At 49.5% G+C, this 16,778-nt stretch overlaps 1 protein-coding gene across 6 annotated transcripts; it reads right to left on the minus strand.

Moving 5' to 3' along the window:
- Positions 1–1,346: 1,346 nt before the first annotated feature.
- On the minus strand, positions 1,347–16,723 carry kiaa1614 (KIAA1614 ortholog). Of its 6 annotated transcripts, none has more exons than XM_023813330.2 (10): positions 16,427–16,723; positions 11,897–12,835; positions 11,016–11,079; positions 10,044–10,187; positions 6,634–7,829; positions 5,953–6,091; positions 5,408–5,645; positions 4,524–4,645; positions 3,146–3,321; positions 1,347–3,034 (listed from the first exon to the last, which is right to left on the minus strand). In XM_023813330.2, exons 2-10 carry the CDS (start codon positions 12,798–12,800, stop codon positions 2,841–2,843), a joined length of 3,177 nt encoding a protein of 1,058 aa, XP_023669098.2. In that variant the 5' UTR covers positions 12,801–12,835; positions 16,427–16,723; the 3' UTR covers positions 1,347–2,840. The 6 variants fall into 6 exon arrangements, with proteins under 6 accessions (XP_023669098.2, XP_023669097.2, XP_072555892.1 ...); XM_023813329.2 differs by having other exon boundaries at positions 10,044–10,190; XM_072699791.1 differs by having other exon boundaries at positions 11,016–11,106.
- Positions 16,724–16,778: the final 55 nt, after the last annotated feature.

Consider the following 16,778-nt stretch of genomic DNA (forward strand, 5'->3'; position numbering starts at 1 on the left):
TGATCGCCAGAACCCTCCCGCATCTCCTCTTTCGGCTGTCTGGCCACCTGAGGCCCTGAGCTCTCCACACATCTGTCACTGCTCAGCCCCCCCCCACCCCCTGAGCTTCCGGCCCACTGCTCTTAAAGGGAAAGCGGCCCTTTTTGTCAGCCAGGGTGGGGGGTTCCTTGAACAGATGAAGCCCGGGTTTGTTACCGCCAGGGGTGTCCGCGTCTGTTGCATGGAGTCGTGAACCAAATATCTGTTTTTTCCCACAAAACCACAACTGATGTCCACATGCGGGATTCTTTTTATAGGAAGCTTGCCCTCGGTATGTCTTACACACCTACAGCCACCGTCAAACATTTCAGTTGTGTTGACTTTACACCCAGTGATTAAACAGCAAAAAGATATAATGTACAGTTTCATATATTCAAATTCTTTATTCGCCTTGATTTGTAAACATGACAGCAGAAATACCTAGAAGGTGTAATAATGCAATTGTAGATATGAGCTCATGTCCCGCCCTTGCAGGTAAGCCCTGACGTCCGGTTGGCTGTGACCTCAGAGACCTGTTATAATTAGAGAATGACTCTCAGCTTTTATATAGTGAAAAAGTTGTAGGTGATAAAATGGGAAACGGGCCGCCTCGCTGGTCCGGATGTGAAACATTAATCGCACTGGGGTCCTTTTTTGGTATCAGCACCATGTTTTGTCACCAATGGAAAGTGTTACATTGTTACATCACAGGACTAAATTAATACTGGCACACACTGCAGTGGAAATGTGCAAATGTATATTCTATGCATCCTAGGCTGAGTCATTGGGCACTGGAGACATCACAGTTTTCACTTTTTCTTAAATCCCTTGAAAAATAACCCAAATGACATCATCTGATCTGAAAAAACAACATGAAATTGTTGGTCTTGGCTGAAAGTTTGTGATTTCAGTTTCATCACTCCATCTTTTGAGTGAGTGCACCTCGCCTCCCTGTAACAAACCCTTCTTGTGGAATCACTACACAACCGGACTGTTTTTCATAACTACTTTGCCCTGTTCACTGTCATTTGGGATTCGGGCTTCATAAAGTTCACTCTTTCTGATCCCCAATAAATAAACACTCTCAGGTGGTCCTTCGCCTGGATGTTTTCTATGCATCTAGATATGGAAAAAATGAGAGCCTTCCTTAGTTTAAGCCCAGGCAATTGGCCTGGTCACCCTTCGTAACAGGACACCAGGACTCTGCAGACAGGCTTCGTGAAGCGAGGACTGCTTTGTGTCTCCCCTGATGTCCCCCGAATTACCTGGTAAACATTAACGTAATATTTCTACCAGGGAGTTGTACGTGTTTCACAAGGGTTGTCATGTAAACATGAATGATTTGTCTTTTATTAATAAATGCCATCGCACTCCCCCTCCCTTCTGTCAAGCGTGGTTCTACATTAGAAAAGCACAAGTTAACTTCGGACATAGAAAATAAATCCGTCTAAATGCGCTGGTATCCGGAGCCTTCAGATGCGTGGGCGGGTGTTTATGGCGGGATAAATGACACTGTGATATAAATCCGCACAATTCACAGCCTCATCTGATCTGTGTTAATTCATAGGTGGCTTATCTCTGGCTTTAGAACACGTGCCAGATTGTTTCCTAATAAGCGACTGAAGTCGGAATCTTCTGCAGCGTCACCTTGTGACCTAAGAAGCAATTTCATTGTTCAGGATTCGCATTTCAGGGAACAACAGCAGGGCTGTAACTCAGAATTAATGTCTGCAGGCTTTGGGTCAGGCCAGTTCCTTAGGCACTGTGCCCCCTGCTAGCCCATCAATGTTTGTCTGGTCACCCTAATAAGAAAATTAATTTTATGAATCTCAATAGTTTTGCCAGGATACAGCCTTGGCCCTGTGTATGCTGGTTTAGGTTTCAGGCGGCCTCATTTTACCAGTGGGTACCATTAAAAGCTATGTTCTGTGAGTAGAAGAGTTACAAGTTCAATAAGTATGAAGGTGTTCAAACTAGTATTAAACCTAGTTTTCATCATCTGATATATGACTCCAACAACTATTATGTAATAAAGTCATTAATTAAAAACACAATTATGTTTAATAAACACTGATAATGAGGTTACGGGGAACAAAGGATTTAGAAAACCTTGAATATTGAATCATAACCAGAACTTACTAAATATCCATACTGAGTCAAGCAGAAACATAAATCAGCATACTCAAGTCACATGACCAGGCCAGGAACATAAACCAGCATCCTCCAGTCACATGACCGGGCCAGGAACATAAATCAACATACTCAGGTCACATGACCAGGCCAGGAACATTAACCAGCATCCTGCAGTCACATGACCAGGCCAGGAACATAAACCAGCATCCTCCAGTCACATGACCGGGCCAGGAACATAAACCAGCATCCTCCAGTCACATGACCAGGCCAGGAACATAAACCAGCATCCTCCAGTCACATGACCAGGCCGGGAACATAAATCAGCATACTCAAGTCACATGACCAGGCCAGGAACATAAACCAGCATCCTCCTGTCACATGACCAGGCCAGGAACATAAATCAACATACTCAGGTCACATGACTGGGCTAGGTCAAGGGCAGACTGGATTGCAGGATGGCCACAAGACAGTCTTACTGTATATGTTAATCATTGAAGCAAGTCCACTGTAATCTCCACAGTTTGAAGTACAGGTAAAGGTTTAAGAAGGATGGGAAGAGCATTTAGGAATAACATGACAGCTCTGAAATCCCCCAGGCATCTACTGAGGAGATGGATGTCTCGTCACCTGCTTCCCCCATGATGTTCCTCTTCGGCCTGGATGCCATCCCAGGCTTGGTTGCTCTGCAGTCAGCGCGGGAAGCGGCGGTGTCGGAGCACGCGGATGGAGGCCGTGCTCTCCTGTGTCATGAGCCGTGTGACCTGGTCCAGGCTCAGCCCGGCCACCTTCTCCCTGTTCACCTCCAGGATCTCGTCTCCGATCCCCAGCAGACCGGCGTAGAGCTTCTGCGTGCTGCTGTCCCCCATCTCCTCCACGTACACACCTGCGACACGGGAGGGGGGCCATCAGCTAGCAACGCGCCTCTCATGGGGGTATCCTTAATATCAACATAATCACGACAATGCAGACGCTGCACGGGGGATCCTTCCAGTACCTGAATCCTGTCGCCCTTTCCCACGAGAGATGAGGAAGCCAAAGGGGCCATGGGAGGGTCTGCTGAGCTCCAGCAACAAAGTCCCATCAGGGAAGGCTTGGGCAACCCGGCCCACTGACCGCACCAGACTGGGGCAGCCCACATCCTCCACGCTCAGTGCTCGCTGGAGCCCCCTGCTGGACACACAAACATACAGGGGAGAGGATCATCTGGGTACATGTTATTGTTGAAACAGAAAAGCAAACACTAAATCGCGCCACAAACCTGCTAGACGTAGGGAATGTCGGTGCATTTACTGCATCTACCCAATAACAAGACATTTCGGGGAAACATGCAATATTAAAAACGTAAAGTCCCGGATCAGAGGCTCCTACACAATGAGCGGTTGGAGGGGCGTGGCCTGAGAGGAGAGCGATGACATCTGCATGTCGGATCCGGTATCTACGCTGACGACGGCGGGATCCCGTGCGAGACGGGCCGAGTGCCACTCCCAGCCCGTCCCCGTCACAGCAGCTATCGGGTTCCCCCCCCCCCCCACTCCAGACTCTGCCCCCGCCCTTCCACATCCACCACCCGCCTCCTGTGTATCGTCACTTTTTTTGGCTGCATGCTTCTCACTATTTTTAGCAGACCCACCCCCCCACCCGCACTGGCACAAATGGAAACTATTCCAGTCGCACATAACACCAGCTGTCTCTACGGGCCGGAAATGCTTCAGCCGTTCCTGATCGCGGCCAACACGCGCCCCCGTGGATGCCCCCCCCCCCCCCCAGACATGATAAATGATATATATATTCATTCATAAACATCTCGCAGCAGTCAGGACGTCCAGATGAATTCCTCTAACCCTCAGGCTGCTAATGTGGAATTCTGTTATCAGCTGCATTAACAATCACACTAACTATTCTAAGGCCTGTATTCTAATTGCACTTATTTAATAGTGTTTCGTCTTTATTTTAATTGGCAAACCCCTTTGCTCTAGCAGTGCCCATTAACAGTGTGTCGACACACTCTCGGACTGACACGTCGCCTCCGCGACCTTCCTGCTGGCTTTCGTGGCAGGAATATAGGTGCTAACAGAACACAGCTCTCCTTAATTTAGGATTAATAGGTTGTCTTCAGTTTCAGAGATAATCCGGAGGGAAAATGATCAAGAAGTCACTTATTTTGGTATATTTTTAAAACTGTGCATGTTAAAAACCAACATGCTCCATTAAAAATAATTTCTTTCAGTAGAGTATTATTCCAAAGTGAGGATGATGTTTAATTTGTAACACTGCAGAGGTAGAACTTCATTCTTAATTTTAAGGAATGTTTAGCAGACTATAATTAACCATAAACTGAGCAGTGGCCTTGGACTGAACCGCTGTAGTTTTACCTGTAAACTGGGCTGCAAGGCTGCTGTCCTGGGGCATACGCACCCGACCGGTCTGTTTTCCTCTTGGGGGATTGCAGGCTTTGTACAGACGAGGCTTTCCGCAACTGGGTCAAGGGAGACTCCTGGTGGCGAAAGGAGGCCATAGCAGCACCATTTTCATAGCGGGATTTCAACATCATCCGGAACGGGATTCCTTTGAATACTTGCGCTAAGCGCACGGACATGCACGCACATGGGACAGAGCCGGTGCGTCTCTGCTGGGACCCCGGGCAGCAAAGTAGTTTTGTGATACTGCAGTCAGTTACGGCCAAAATAGTTGAGACAAGACAGCCAGAAGCGAAACGCCCCGGGCATTATTTGTCAAAATTGTCAGATCAAAGGAACCTTCAGTATGATTGTATCGAGAAATCAAAACAGGCGAAAGTCACCCGCAAATTGTGTCTGTTTAACTACAAGCGTTCTTTTGTAGTAATAAGAGTAATAACAAAAGCAACAGATATGAGCATAAGGAGTTCAACAAAATGTACATGTTTTCCAACACCCAACTCACTGTTTTCACTGCAGCTAGGTTGACATGTATGAATTTGTCATTTGATGTTGCCAGACTTTGCTGACGCTGACTAGCAGAATGCTGTTTTATTGTTTTTTAATGTTCTCTGGAAAACGATCCATCGATTTAATTATGGTTAATAAACATCGAGGGCTGGATAGAGACCCCTGATTTAAGAGACTACAGACACCCCTTGTTCTAGTAACTCTGCTCCTGCATGGAGCCCTAGAATTGCTTTAATAGATGATCAGGTTCATGGATGTACTGAATGTCACGTGTAAATCTATGAGCTCCCAGAAGGAGGAAGAGGGAGGCTGAGGGTGAGGGGCCTCACCACATTCAGTGTCTGGAGTGAGGGTGCCTTCTTCAGCTGGCCGTGGGGGGGGCTGAGGGGGGCAGCGCTCTGCTTGGCAGGCAGGCTTAGGTGTTCCATGCTGCTGGAACGTGCCTTCACCAGCTTGCCGACGCTGTTCAGTCCAATAGCAGAGAAGAACTTGCGCAGTGATAGTTTGGATCTGCCCTCACGCTGCTCAGAACCATGTTCTGGGGCCCGCCTGTAGGGCTCCGGTCTGCTGACAAGCGGAGACGGACACAAGCTCAGGCTCTGAGAAAACTTCACTGCAGATAAGGTCAGTTTATCTAAGCCTGCACTTCCCTTTCTGAGCAAGAGGTGGTAGTGTTGCATCATAATTGAAACTACCTGGATCTGCCTTATGTTTAAATTCCTGACTGTCACCAGAGTCCTATGTTTAAATTCCTGACTGTCACCAGAGTCCTATGTTTAAATTCCTGAGTTTATCCCCCCAAACCTGCCCTTCAAAAAAAGTCTAGTCTCTTAACCATTATCATATGACCGCATGACACAATTTTGCTACTCACAGAGTCATGTCAGGACTGTCTGCCCTCAGGTGTTCCGCTCTCATTGGCCCCCTGACCCGCCCGTCAGGCCTACAGTTGGGGGCTCGTGAGGCAGAGGCGGGGTCTTGACATTGGTCTCCATTCCACTGTTGGTAGTGACCTGTGGAGGAGAGAAGAGCAGCAGGGCTGTAAAAACATATCAACAACCTTCAAAGTAAATGTGTCTCTAGACAAACTGAGTATTTTGTCCAGCGTTAAGCTTGGCTCAGTGACCCTCTAGGGGGCTCACTGCCGATCTGCTGGCACCTTCATCGCCACTTCGCATCATCATCTGATGTTATGGGCAGTGTTCTGAGAGTGCAGTGTGAATGAAGAAGGGACGGAAATCTTACCGCAGCCCCCAAAACCCAGGCAGCGAGTGAATGAAGTCGTTAAATGTGCAACGATTAGTGTTATTTAAGGTTAACTTGCTTTGGCCAGGTATTTGTTCCAGTAAGTTCTGAGATTAATTATGGCTTCCATGGCAGGTTTTGCAAAGCTACAGCACCCCAGCCTAGTGTCCAATGCTGCCTGGAATGGGGTCCAGGCCCAAAGTGACTCTTACCCAGGAAGAATGGTTAGATGATGGATGGATGGATAGATGTGCAGTGTCGGTGTGCATGCTGGTGCAGCACCTGTGTGCATGCGTGTGCCTGTGCTGACCTGCTGATTCCGGTGCACCATCCCAGGGCTCCAGAGCCGGGTGGTCAGGCAGAGCCCTGCTGGGGGGGAGCTTCAGTACAGAGGGCCTGATGCATGGACCTGGGCCCCAGCTCAGAGGGGGTAGAGCGGAGCTTTCTGGCCTGTAGCCCGGCCCGACACACTGCTGCTCCTGGCAGGGACATGCAGCAGCAGGGGCAGGTGGCTCTTGCTCCGCCCCCTGGGGGAGTCTTGACTCCAGACTTTCAGGGGAATCCAAGTGGGGGGAGAGGCCTTGAGGTGAGGGCATGAGCTTCATCACCCACTGGCCGCTCGGCCGGTTCCTGGGCCCCAATTTCAGGGCAGATTTTTTTGGCAGAGGACTGGTGTCCTGATGGCTATGGCCACTGGCATCCATCGGGGGGCGCACCTGAGTTTCCAGGGACACCGAGCAGTGGCAGGGTTTCTCAGGCTGCTCTGCAGCATATGGGTTGGGAGGCAGCACTGTGACATCACCAGAGACCTGCCACTCTTCTCCAGGGGGCCACGGCCTGGTGCTCAGGTTCCCGCCATCACTGTGCAGGCAGTCAGGGCCACGGTCCTCTGTGAGGGCAACCTCGCCGATGTAGGTCTCCTTAATGCGCTCGGTGCGGACCGTGCGCTTCACACTGTTCACCGGCACTTGGCTCGGCGTGCCCTTCCCATGGGGCTGCTGTGGTGATGGGGGGCTCAAGCCGGCATTGGCACGGGACCCTGGGGGCCCATCCACTAAGCCCCCGCAAGAGTGACACTTCCTGCTGGTCGGATCCTTACTCACAATCATGACCCTCCCCCTGCCATTCCCCAGGCTGTCCTCCTGTGGCCCCCAGGCCCGGCACTCAGGCACGGTTTGTGCCACTCGCCCTCGGCGGGCCGCTCCGCCAGGATCTCCGCCATCCTTCTTGCCGTTGACGTAAGCAGAGAGGTTGGGCTTGGACACCAGCAGGCCCTGCGCCCTCTCGCCCGCCCGCCGCCTCTGCCGCAGCCTCTCCAGGTAGCGCACCTCGGCGTCCTTCTCCGATTCGTCCTCAAAGCGCACCCGCGTGGGGGACTGGCCGTGTCGCCGCCGGGGGCCGCAGGCTGAGTCGCTGCTCGATGAGTCACTCAGATTTCCTGATGCTGCCCCTTCCTTTCCTGGGAGAGACCTGAGCAGCGGTGCTGCAGCCCTGGACAGGGCCTCCCTGCCGGACACACACACACACGCACATGTAGGGTAAACATATCCTTATGGGGACCGCTCATTCATTTCAATGGGAAAAATGCTAACGCTAACTATGACAACCTTAACCCCCACCCTGCCCTAACCATAACCATAAGTAACCAAACAAAATACAAGAGTTTTTGCATTTTTAGTTTTTTCATAGCAGTCACAGATTTTTATAAAATACAGTTTTCCCTTATGGGGATATTTATCACGTTATGGGGACATTACACACACACACACACACACACACACAATTATTACTGGTAAAGTGGCATTAACGCTGAAGGAGATTCGTCTCTAATGTTCTTGACAGTCCTCTGGAATCTTAATTATGGGTCAGTGTTTACGTCTCCAGGGCTTCTGGGTGCGTAAATGGATCTTATATAAATAATGAGAACTCAAGAAACCATCATCTACATTATTATCCGATATATTGCAGATAAAATTGTGTTTTCCTGTGACAGTTAGTCAACAATGGTATGGTTTACATTCAGTCATATTGCCAGTAAATGATTGCAAAGAATGTTATTTATATTTTAATCTTGATTTATTCATAATAACCACGTTACTGCTTTTCTTTTCAGGAGCTGTTATTTTAATAGGTAGTTGCATAACACAAACTGTAGGACATTACAGTTACGTAAGTGTCTCAGGGTTTGGCTTTTACACTGTATTTGTAACATTGTTTCACTCTCTTTTCAGTGTCTCAGTCTATTTGCTACAGCTTATGTGGGGATTTATGTCCATCCCATACGGACTAGGAAATGAAATATTTTAGTGATTCAAGGGAATATCCTGAAATTGTTCAATTTGAACAATCTTAAAATAATACAGTGAATAGAAACTAAGAAAAAGTATGCGCATTCTTAGAAAAAAAAACATTTAAGAAAGAAAATGTTTTTCTTAGACGTGTCTGGTTTAAACTGCGATGTAAATGCGAAGCCATTACGTAATTCCGTTGGGACGTGGTGCGATAAATCACTGCAGCTGCTGTGAGTTTTAACACCGGGAATCTCTATTTGTGCTTTTTAGTATTTTTTTATTGATTCATGTTTCTAGGTGAATGTTGAGTTTTGTTACACTTGTAACCAGCACAATGACAATACATCCTCAACTACATTTATTGGCTCTGTAAAAAAAAAAAAAAAAAATTTATAATAAATGAACTATATAAATATTTCTTCAAAGAACAGAATGCTGATTTTGGGGAAATCTCCTCTTTATGGTTGTTTGATCATAATGTAACTGAAAAGCGCAGAGATTAAGTGATAATCATGAATCACAAGAATATCTTGCATAATTCTGGCCAGCTTGCATAACACGGCGGGTTGGGGGGGGGGGGTCCAGCTGTTTGTCCCACAGACAGTTCTTTTTCAGCCTCTTATAAAAACCTCTAAGGCTTTGAAAAGGACAGGACATAATGGCACCCATTTTATTTTGGCAACTTAGGTTTTCTATAAGATTATATAAGATTTTACAAACATTGCAGCATCTACAGCCAGGAGATGTATATACTGGTGAACCGTTATACTTTCATGTTTTTTTCCTGATGTTAGTTTTGGCAGCAGCTGGTTCATAAGCTCTGCACAAAAACATCGGCGGACTGTGAAGGACAGATCATACATTCACAGGACAAGGAATCGTATATTTTATATATTTAACAAGGTAATGCTGTTTAGAGATTATGTGCTATGACTTGCTGAATGACAAATAAGGGTTAATATAGGAGATGCACAAACTCGTGGGGCCCTGGTGAGCCCTGGTGAGCACTGTGGTCAGAATGAGCCTGTGCACTTTGCACTTTAAAGACGGCGCGGAGTGAAATCAAGGGGGCTGTAAGTGTGTGTGTGACCGAAGGCGCCCCTCCAGCGCGGATCGGGCGGCCCCGAGGCCCCGGAGGGCTCCCCGTGATCCGCCAGGTTCCGTCTGGACGCGCCGGCACCATCCAGTCTGAACGCGGCACAAAAGCAACACGCAGAGCCGCAGCCGCTCAGCCCATGAAGCAAAAGGGAAGGGAAGCGGGAAGGGGGTTGGGGTGGGGAGGGATGGAGCAGAAGGGGAGGCTTTCCTAATTTATACTGGCTTTGCGCTGGGATCCCGGGGCCAGGTGTCTGCGGCGGCTAAGCTTGGCGGATAAACGGCGGCGGGCAGGCGGGGGCGGCGGGCAGGCGGGGGCGGCGGGCGCACTTACGGACTGCTGTCCCTCGGGACGGGCAGGATGCTGTGGTCCGCCTTGAGCGGCTTGCAGCGGGCCTTCATACGCGCGCGTTCCAGCAGCCTCTTGGCCTGCTCCTGCCGGGGGCTCAGAGGTAGGTCATCACCGAGCACAAAGGCCCTGCTGCCCATGCGAGAGGGGGTGGGGCAAGGGGACAGAGAGATATACGTCAGCTTCTGGGGGGGGGACAACTCAGAGAGTGCAGGATTAGCCAAAGCAGGCCGTCACTGCTAATTAAGCTGATGGGGCTGAGTGTGTGTGTGTGTGTGTGTGTGTGTGTGTGTGTGTGCACGCCTGCCTGCGCGTGTGGACATGCACTGTGTGCCTTCACACTGCTCTCCTTCACTGCTGTTTTTCATATCCAGTATTTCTCATTTTCCTATTTGCTTTCCCGGATTTACACGTGGCGTTCTCTCCATAATTGCCGGATTTTCCCCCTGCATCCAGGTTGCCGCTGAATAGGTTTCATAGCTTATGTAAGTCGACTTGTAATGTTTGGACGATGTTCTGTCTGAAATGCTGTCTTTGGACATTTACTGCCATGAAAAAAAACACGTAAAACAGGTCCAGTTGGAAAGGGAGTATGTGTCCCGTCAGTCCAGAACGGTTCTAATGGCATATGCTGCTGACAGAGGATCATAGAGATTAGACTGCTGAAGACTCTTCATTTGTGTAATGAAGTCATCCTAGGTGAGGAAATGGGGGAGGGGTTACAGAAGCAACCAATAGCATCTCATGTTGAGTGGTAGGTTTGACCAATCACAGCATGTCTCCAGAACAAGCTGTGATCTGTCTGCCTTTGCACAGCTCGTTGGAGGCGCTGTTAATAACAAACAAACAGGCTCCTAAGGGCCTGGCTGTTGTATTTTGTGAAGCCGTAACAGCATTTCGCTGTCGTGTGTGTGGCCACGTGGACGGGAGCGGGGCAGCCCGCAGCCTCAGCCGTACCTTGCGCAGTGCTCGCCATCTTGGAGCGAGATGCCGGAGTCCCAGTCGCTGTCATTCAGGGTTGCTTTGGAGTTCAGAGACAGAGATACATCTGCTCAATAAGCACAACACTGTTACCCTTCATTATAAGGACATACATGTGGTGATATATCACTGACCGTAAATAGTGCTTTAGTCATTCCAAGTCATTCCTACATATTACTCTGATGGCCGGATCTTAATAAATTTGCCTTAATTTATTAAAGTGAATTTACACAGCAGCGGCGTTTGCAATGAGATCAATGGCAATCCAAGCCCCTGATTGGATGAGGTGTGTGACAAACTGAACTCCTGATTGGCTGAGGTGTATGGCAAACCGAGCCCCTGATTGGCTGAGGTGTATGACAAACCCAGCCCCTGATTGGCTCAGGTGTATGGCAAACCAAATCCCTGATTGGCTGAGCCTACCTCTGTTAGTTCCCAGCATCTGGGTCTCAGGGTATCAGGGCTCAGCTCACTGGTCTCTTACCCCTCAGGCAGGGGGGTGCCCTGGCTAAGCGGACCTTCATACGACGGGCATGCTGCTCCTCCCCTTACTTTTCAGTTCTCTGTCTTCTCCAGCTCTCCCTACTCTGCTCCTCTCAATTCTGATTCAGAATGGGGGCTTCTATCCCTCTTTGCTTTTTCCATGGTTTCTTTCTGCCTGCCTGGTCTCCTGCTTTTCTATGCTGCGCTCTGAGGGACAGCAGCCTTCCCTGTTTGCTCTGCATCTGGAGCTAAGCTCTGCTGCCTTTGGTCACATGTGGCCCTGGCATGATTGAGGATTAAGGAGATTCCTGCACAGCCCTTAATCATTCTGCTGAGAAAACATGATCCCGCTGGTGTCATGAGGGATTTCCTACCTTTGTTCCCGTTCTGTTTGGGCCTCTGCTTCAGGCCCTCAGCGTCTATGCTCTTGGGCTTGTTGAGCATCTGCCTGAGGATGGCGCGGTTCATCTCGACCCTCTCGGCCAGCGAGAGGGCGCCCCCGCCGCTGCATACGCTCTCCCAGCTGTCGGCCCTCCAGAGCCCCCCCAGTGGGGCCGCCAGGTCCGGCTCCCCCTCCCAGTATCGCCGAAAGTGGCTCTCCAGGCTGTCCGACCTCTGAAGGTCCCTCCATACAAACGAGCTCCCTGCCGGCTCACTATGGGGACTCCCCTCCACCAGGGGGGTGCCCCCATTCGTGGGAGGCGTCCCGGGTCGAGGGAAGCCTTTGCAGGGGCTGCGGGGCTTGGAAGATGGTCCTTCCTGGAGGATTTCCACACTGAACTCCGCAGAGGCTTCCCAAGGCAAAGAGGATGAACTAGAGGTGGCTCCTCCTTCACCCTCATCCTCCCCCACCACCTCCCTCTGCACCTCCATGTCATGTGGGGTCAAGTGATTCCAGGGATGGGCGTGGTCCTGGAGCTGGGATTCCCCCTCATCGTCACTGCTGCAGTGCCACGACCTGCAGGAAGGGGGTGATCCTGGACCCGGGAGCACAGGTGACAGTTTCCTGCCCCCATGTGAGTGGCTGGATCTGACTGGCTGCCCCCTGTTGTCTCGCTCCTTCCCCACCGCCCTGTGCTTGGAAAGGGCGTTGACCTTAGACTGCAGGGCAGACACCGCTGACCCCGGCGGGAAGCAGGGTGACGGCATCCCGGGCTCTGGGCTGGAGGCGGTAGGGTGCTGGTCGGCATCCACTGGCAGAACTGCGCGCAGGCCGCCTGGCAGGGGGCTGGGGTGCCTTCTTCCTCCCGGCCTGACTGGGGTGCCTCCTTCCTCCATGCTTGGCTTAGTAGGTCCTCGGTGTGACACAATGGCTGGAAAATGTCAGTAATGTGATTGGGAGGATGGATGTCAAAGTATGACTGAGATGGGGGGGGGCGGACACTGACCACACAAACAGAGGATTAACACCGGAAGAAGATAAAATGAAATCAAAGTCTGTCGTCCTGAATATGGCCACAAAGACTGAGTGAGCCTCTGTACTGATCAGGGAAGCAGGGAGGAGTGTGATTTAAAAGCATCACTGGGGATTTCTAGGGGAGGGGCTGTCAGTTAATGAGGCAGCACTCACAGTCAGACAGGCCAATGTAGAGCTGTGTGGAGAGGGGAGGACCTGAAGGAAACCCACTCAAATGAGAGAGGAAGTATGGGATCCACTGATGTCAGCTGGGATCAAACCCAGCACCCAGAAGGTACGGGACAAAGGCCCATACCTGCCATTTCTTTTTCTGTTTCCCATTTGAAGTGTTTCAGAACAGTGTTTCTCAAACTGGTTTTCAAGGACCCCCAGAGGGTCCACGTTTTCGGTAGGGAGCGGGGAGGGGGCAAAAATGTGGGCCAACTTGGGGGGTCCCCAAGGACCTCTGTTAAAAAATATTGGGTTACCACAGAGATCCAGCCCACACACACAGCATGTTTTTAATTCATTATTAAATCTGGACAACAGATCGATCTGTCTTTTTCCACAGAGAATAAAAAATGTAAGGTCATCCCTCCACCCCCACCCAGCTAGTTTCACCGCTGGCATGATTAGCGGATTATTGTCGGTACATTATTTTCAGTTATCTCTTGTTTCTCTTTCGGCACAAAACATAGCTTAAGTGACCCCTTTGGAAAGAGACATCCTAGCCAGTGGCCCCCAGTCTATGGGATAAGTTTGAGACCCCTCCTTTAAAATCTAACTTGAACCCACTAACTAAAGCTTTATACCTAAAACTCACTTATACCGGTTTAATTGCAGCTTTTTCACACGCATCAAGACTTCTGGTTAGGGTGCCACAGAGAACTACAAGTGGCCATGTCTATAGTCAGCACCGCAGTGTTTTGTTCGACACGTGGGGGTCAGCATGTCATTTTAAGTGTGAACGGTCGGGAGACACTCACCATTCCTCCTCAAACGCCTAGCAACCAGTCAATTACCCTAACGAGTGCTCCGGCAGCCCTGCACTGTTGCTGTGACAACAGCCCCTGAGTTCAGGTCTGCAGGCTCCTTAGAGGCTCTGGGGAACCTCTGTGACGCCAAAGAGGTGACGTATTTATACAGCCCCTCCTCGCTGGTCATCATTCTCGAATATATATAATAGTTTGAAATATGCAAGAAAAAATATGGTAACACTCTACTTGACGGGGCACAGATAAGGTAGCATTATGCTATTATTTATGTATTAATTAACCACAAACTAAGTCTTAGTTACATTCTGAACTCATGTTAATTCATCATTAATTAATTGTGACCCATGTTTTATCCCAAGCAGTTACTGTATTTGTTGCTATATCTGTTAATTCTATAAACCTTTGTGAACTACTGAAGGAACTACTAAGGAACTAGTGAAGGAACAAGTCATGAATAACACAAATGAAATACTGATCTCATGTTAGTTCATCATTAATGAATCAAGATGCATCTTTTATTTTAAGTAGCAATTATAATTGTTCATGATTTGTACTTCAGAAGTAACTTAGTTACTACTAAGTATTTGTGCCCTGGCAAGTAAAGTGTTACTGAAAACACACACTGCTTGCCTGCAGTGATTGTAATGCCAGCGTAGGAATCGGAAAATTAAATATCCAGCATCCAACAATCTTGCACTTTGGTGTAAATCAATGTGGTTAAGTTGTCATTTTTGTTCCTTGCAGCCATAAGAAGCTCTGTGCAGAGATGCATTCTGCATGCGTGTTATGTGAAGGCCTGTTTGCATGTGTTGCGCTCCCCCCCCCCCACCTATTGCATTAGCCTGATCAGCTGGAAACAGATCTGTGCAATAACGCTGACAGTGTGTGCAGCCAAGCAGCACTGCAGCCGTGTCTCTGGGCGAGGGTACAGGCCCGCACGCAGGGTTGCAGGGGTCACGATACGATCTTTATGCTCCACTTCTGCGGAAGTGCTGGTCGGAATGAGCGAGTCCCTCAGTGTTCGCTAAAATCCTGTTCACAATGCCCTTTGGCAAACACAAAGCCCTTATGAGGCTCACAGCAGAGCGAATGAGCTAACATGGACCACAACGTCCATGAAAGCCTTTGAGAACCTGACCTGACATCTCTTAGCAGCTTAAAAGTTTTCGTGCTCCTTTTTAATCAGGACAATAATTATGCTGACCTAATGAGGCCTTCAGGAACCCTGTGTGGACCGTCCGGCGGAGGCTCTGCGGCGCCTCCTTGTGGAACGGCTCAGCAATGAACCCTGACCTCCCACAAAGATGGCCTCTTATCTACAATCTGCAGTCCAATTATTGCAACCATGATGAAAAAAATGACAGCAGTGGGAATTAAGGTCCCCAAATATTCTTCCCTTTGGAAATCTAATTCAATTTAATTTATCTCTGCAGATGGAGACCCTCCCTCCTCTTAATCTCAGCTCTTCCCCCGGTAGCATCTGCAGGCCTCAGACAGACACTAACTAGTCTTCTGGAAGGAGATTACGTGTCTTTATAACAAACTGCTACAAATCCTACTAAATCCTCCCTGGTGGTGAATAAGTAATGTAGAGGTTAAAAAAATCTCTTTTGAGTAGTCGGAGAGTAAGAAATCTGGGCAACGTTTAACCACACTTGTGATTTCAAAACAAGTGGGAGGGGGGGCGGTGGAGGAGATAATGTTGGTTTATGGGGCCCAGGAAATGAGTGGCAGCAGCCAGGCCTTCACAGCGTCTCCAGTCACAGCACAACTATTTCCTAGCTTTCTGGGAAGGTTGGGCGGCTGGCTTAGAAAGTACCGTGGTAATTTCCAGAACTGCATGGTTAACCCCCTATTGCCCATCCCGCCAGATGTCAACAGCAAGAGAACCAAGATGGAAGGCGAGATAAACACAGAGGGGAATGAATGAAGGGGCGAAGAGGCACATTAATATCCGGCTGCAGTTGTTGACACAAGAACAGTGTAAAATTGTATGGGAAGAGGAAAAATTAACCTTAGTGGCTATGCGGCGCCACCCCAGAGGGGCGTTAAACCCCTCTCCATCTGTCTCTCGCTGAGCACCCAAGCCAGCTGCTCGCCGACACTTTAATGCCACGGCACAACAACACGTCAGCCAGGCTCTCAGATGCCTCCGAATTCCTTGGCGTGACCAAGGGATGAGGAACGCGTCGGAGAGTTTGCCAAGGAGCCGCCTTGCGACGGACGGCTGTCTGAATGCCTGTGGCCGGTGCTGGGGGCAGCGGGCTGCGGAAGGAAAGTCCAACTACGGACTTACTTATATCCCCTGTGAACTTTTCTCTATCACTACACACATCTGCAGTTGCTAAGAAAAAGTTGTGTCACAAGACGTTTCTGCTTCAAACTTGCATGCTCTCTAAAGCTTTCATTAAACCCCAATTTAACAGAACCAAGCCTTCCACATATAGACAGAATCAGAACCAAATTAGGAAGCGAAATGACTAGGCTGCACAGTGAGACATGCACGCACATACCTCTCCCTCCCCATTGCTCTGTCGGCTCCGAGGATGGGCTGGTCCCGGCCACAGATTTCTAAACTTCCTCCTTGAAAATCCATGAGGAATTTTGGCAGCTCTCAGCCAACTTCGGAGAGTCTAAAACTTTCTCTCCTTGCGGTGCCTGAAGTTCCTAGATGTCCCCCTGGGCGCTGAGCACCCAAACAGCCTCCCTGCCCGCCTGCCCCTTTCCCCCCAAAACCATCTACACCAGGCAGCAGGCAGCAGCTGCCTGCAGAAGGCCGTCCACACGTGTGAGACCTCTTTGTTGCCTGGGGAGACAGTCACGGCTAGGCCCGATGGCGATTGGCTTGCCCAGAGTTCAAGAAGG

This window comes from Paramormyrops kingsleyae, chromosome 15 (assembly GCF_048594095.1).
Source record: "Paramormyrops kingsleyae isolate MSU_618 chromosome 15, PKINGS_0.4, whole genome shotgun sequence".
Taxonomy (NCBI): Eukaryota; Metazoa; Chordata; class Actinopteri; order Osteoglossiformes; family Mormyridae; genus Paramormyrops; species Paramormyrops kingsleyae.

Excerpts from the sequence above, each read along its gene's own strand:
- kiaa1614 (XM_072699789.1), bottom strand. The coding sequence starts at position 12,800 with ATGGAGGAAGGAGGCACCCCAGTCAGGCCGGGAGGAAGAAGGCACCCC. Across the intron at positions 11,107-11,896 it reads CAAACAGAACGGGAACAAAG|ATGTATCTCTGTCTCTGAAC; the intron begins GTAGGAAATCCC and ends CTTATTGAGCAG. Across the intron at positions 10,191-11,015 it reads GATGGCGAGCACTGCGCAAG|CAGGGCCTTTGTGCTCGGTG; the intron begins GTACGGCTGAGG and ends TCGCATGGGCAG.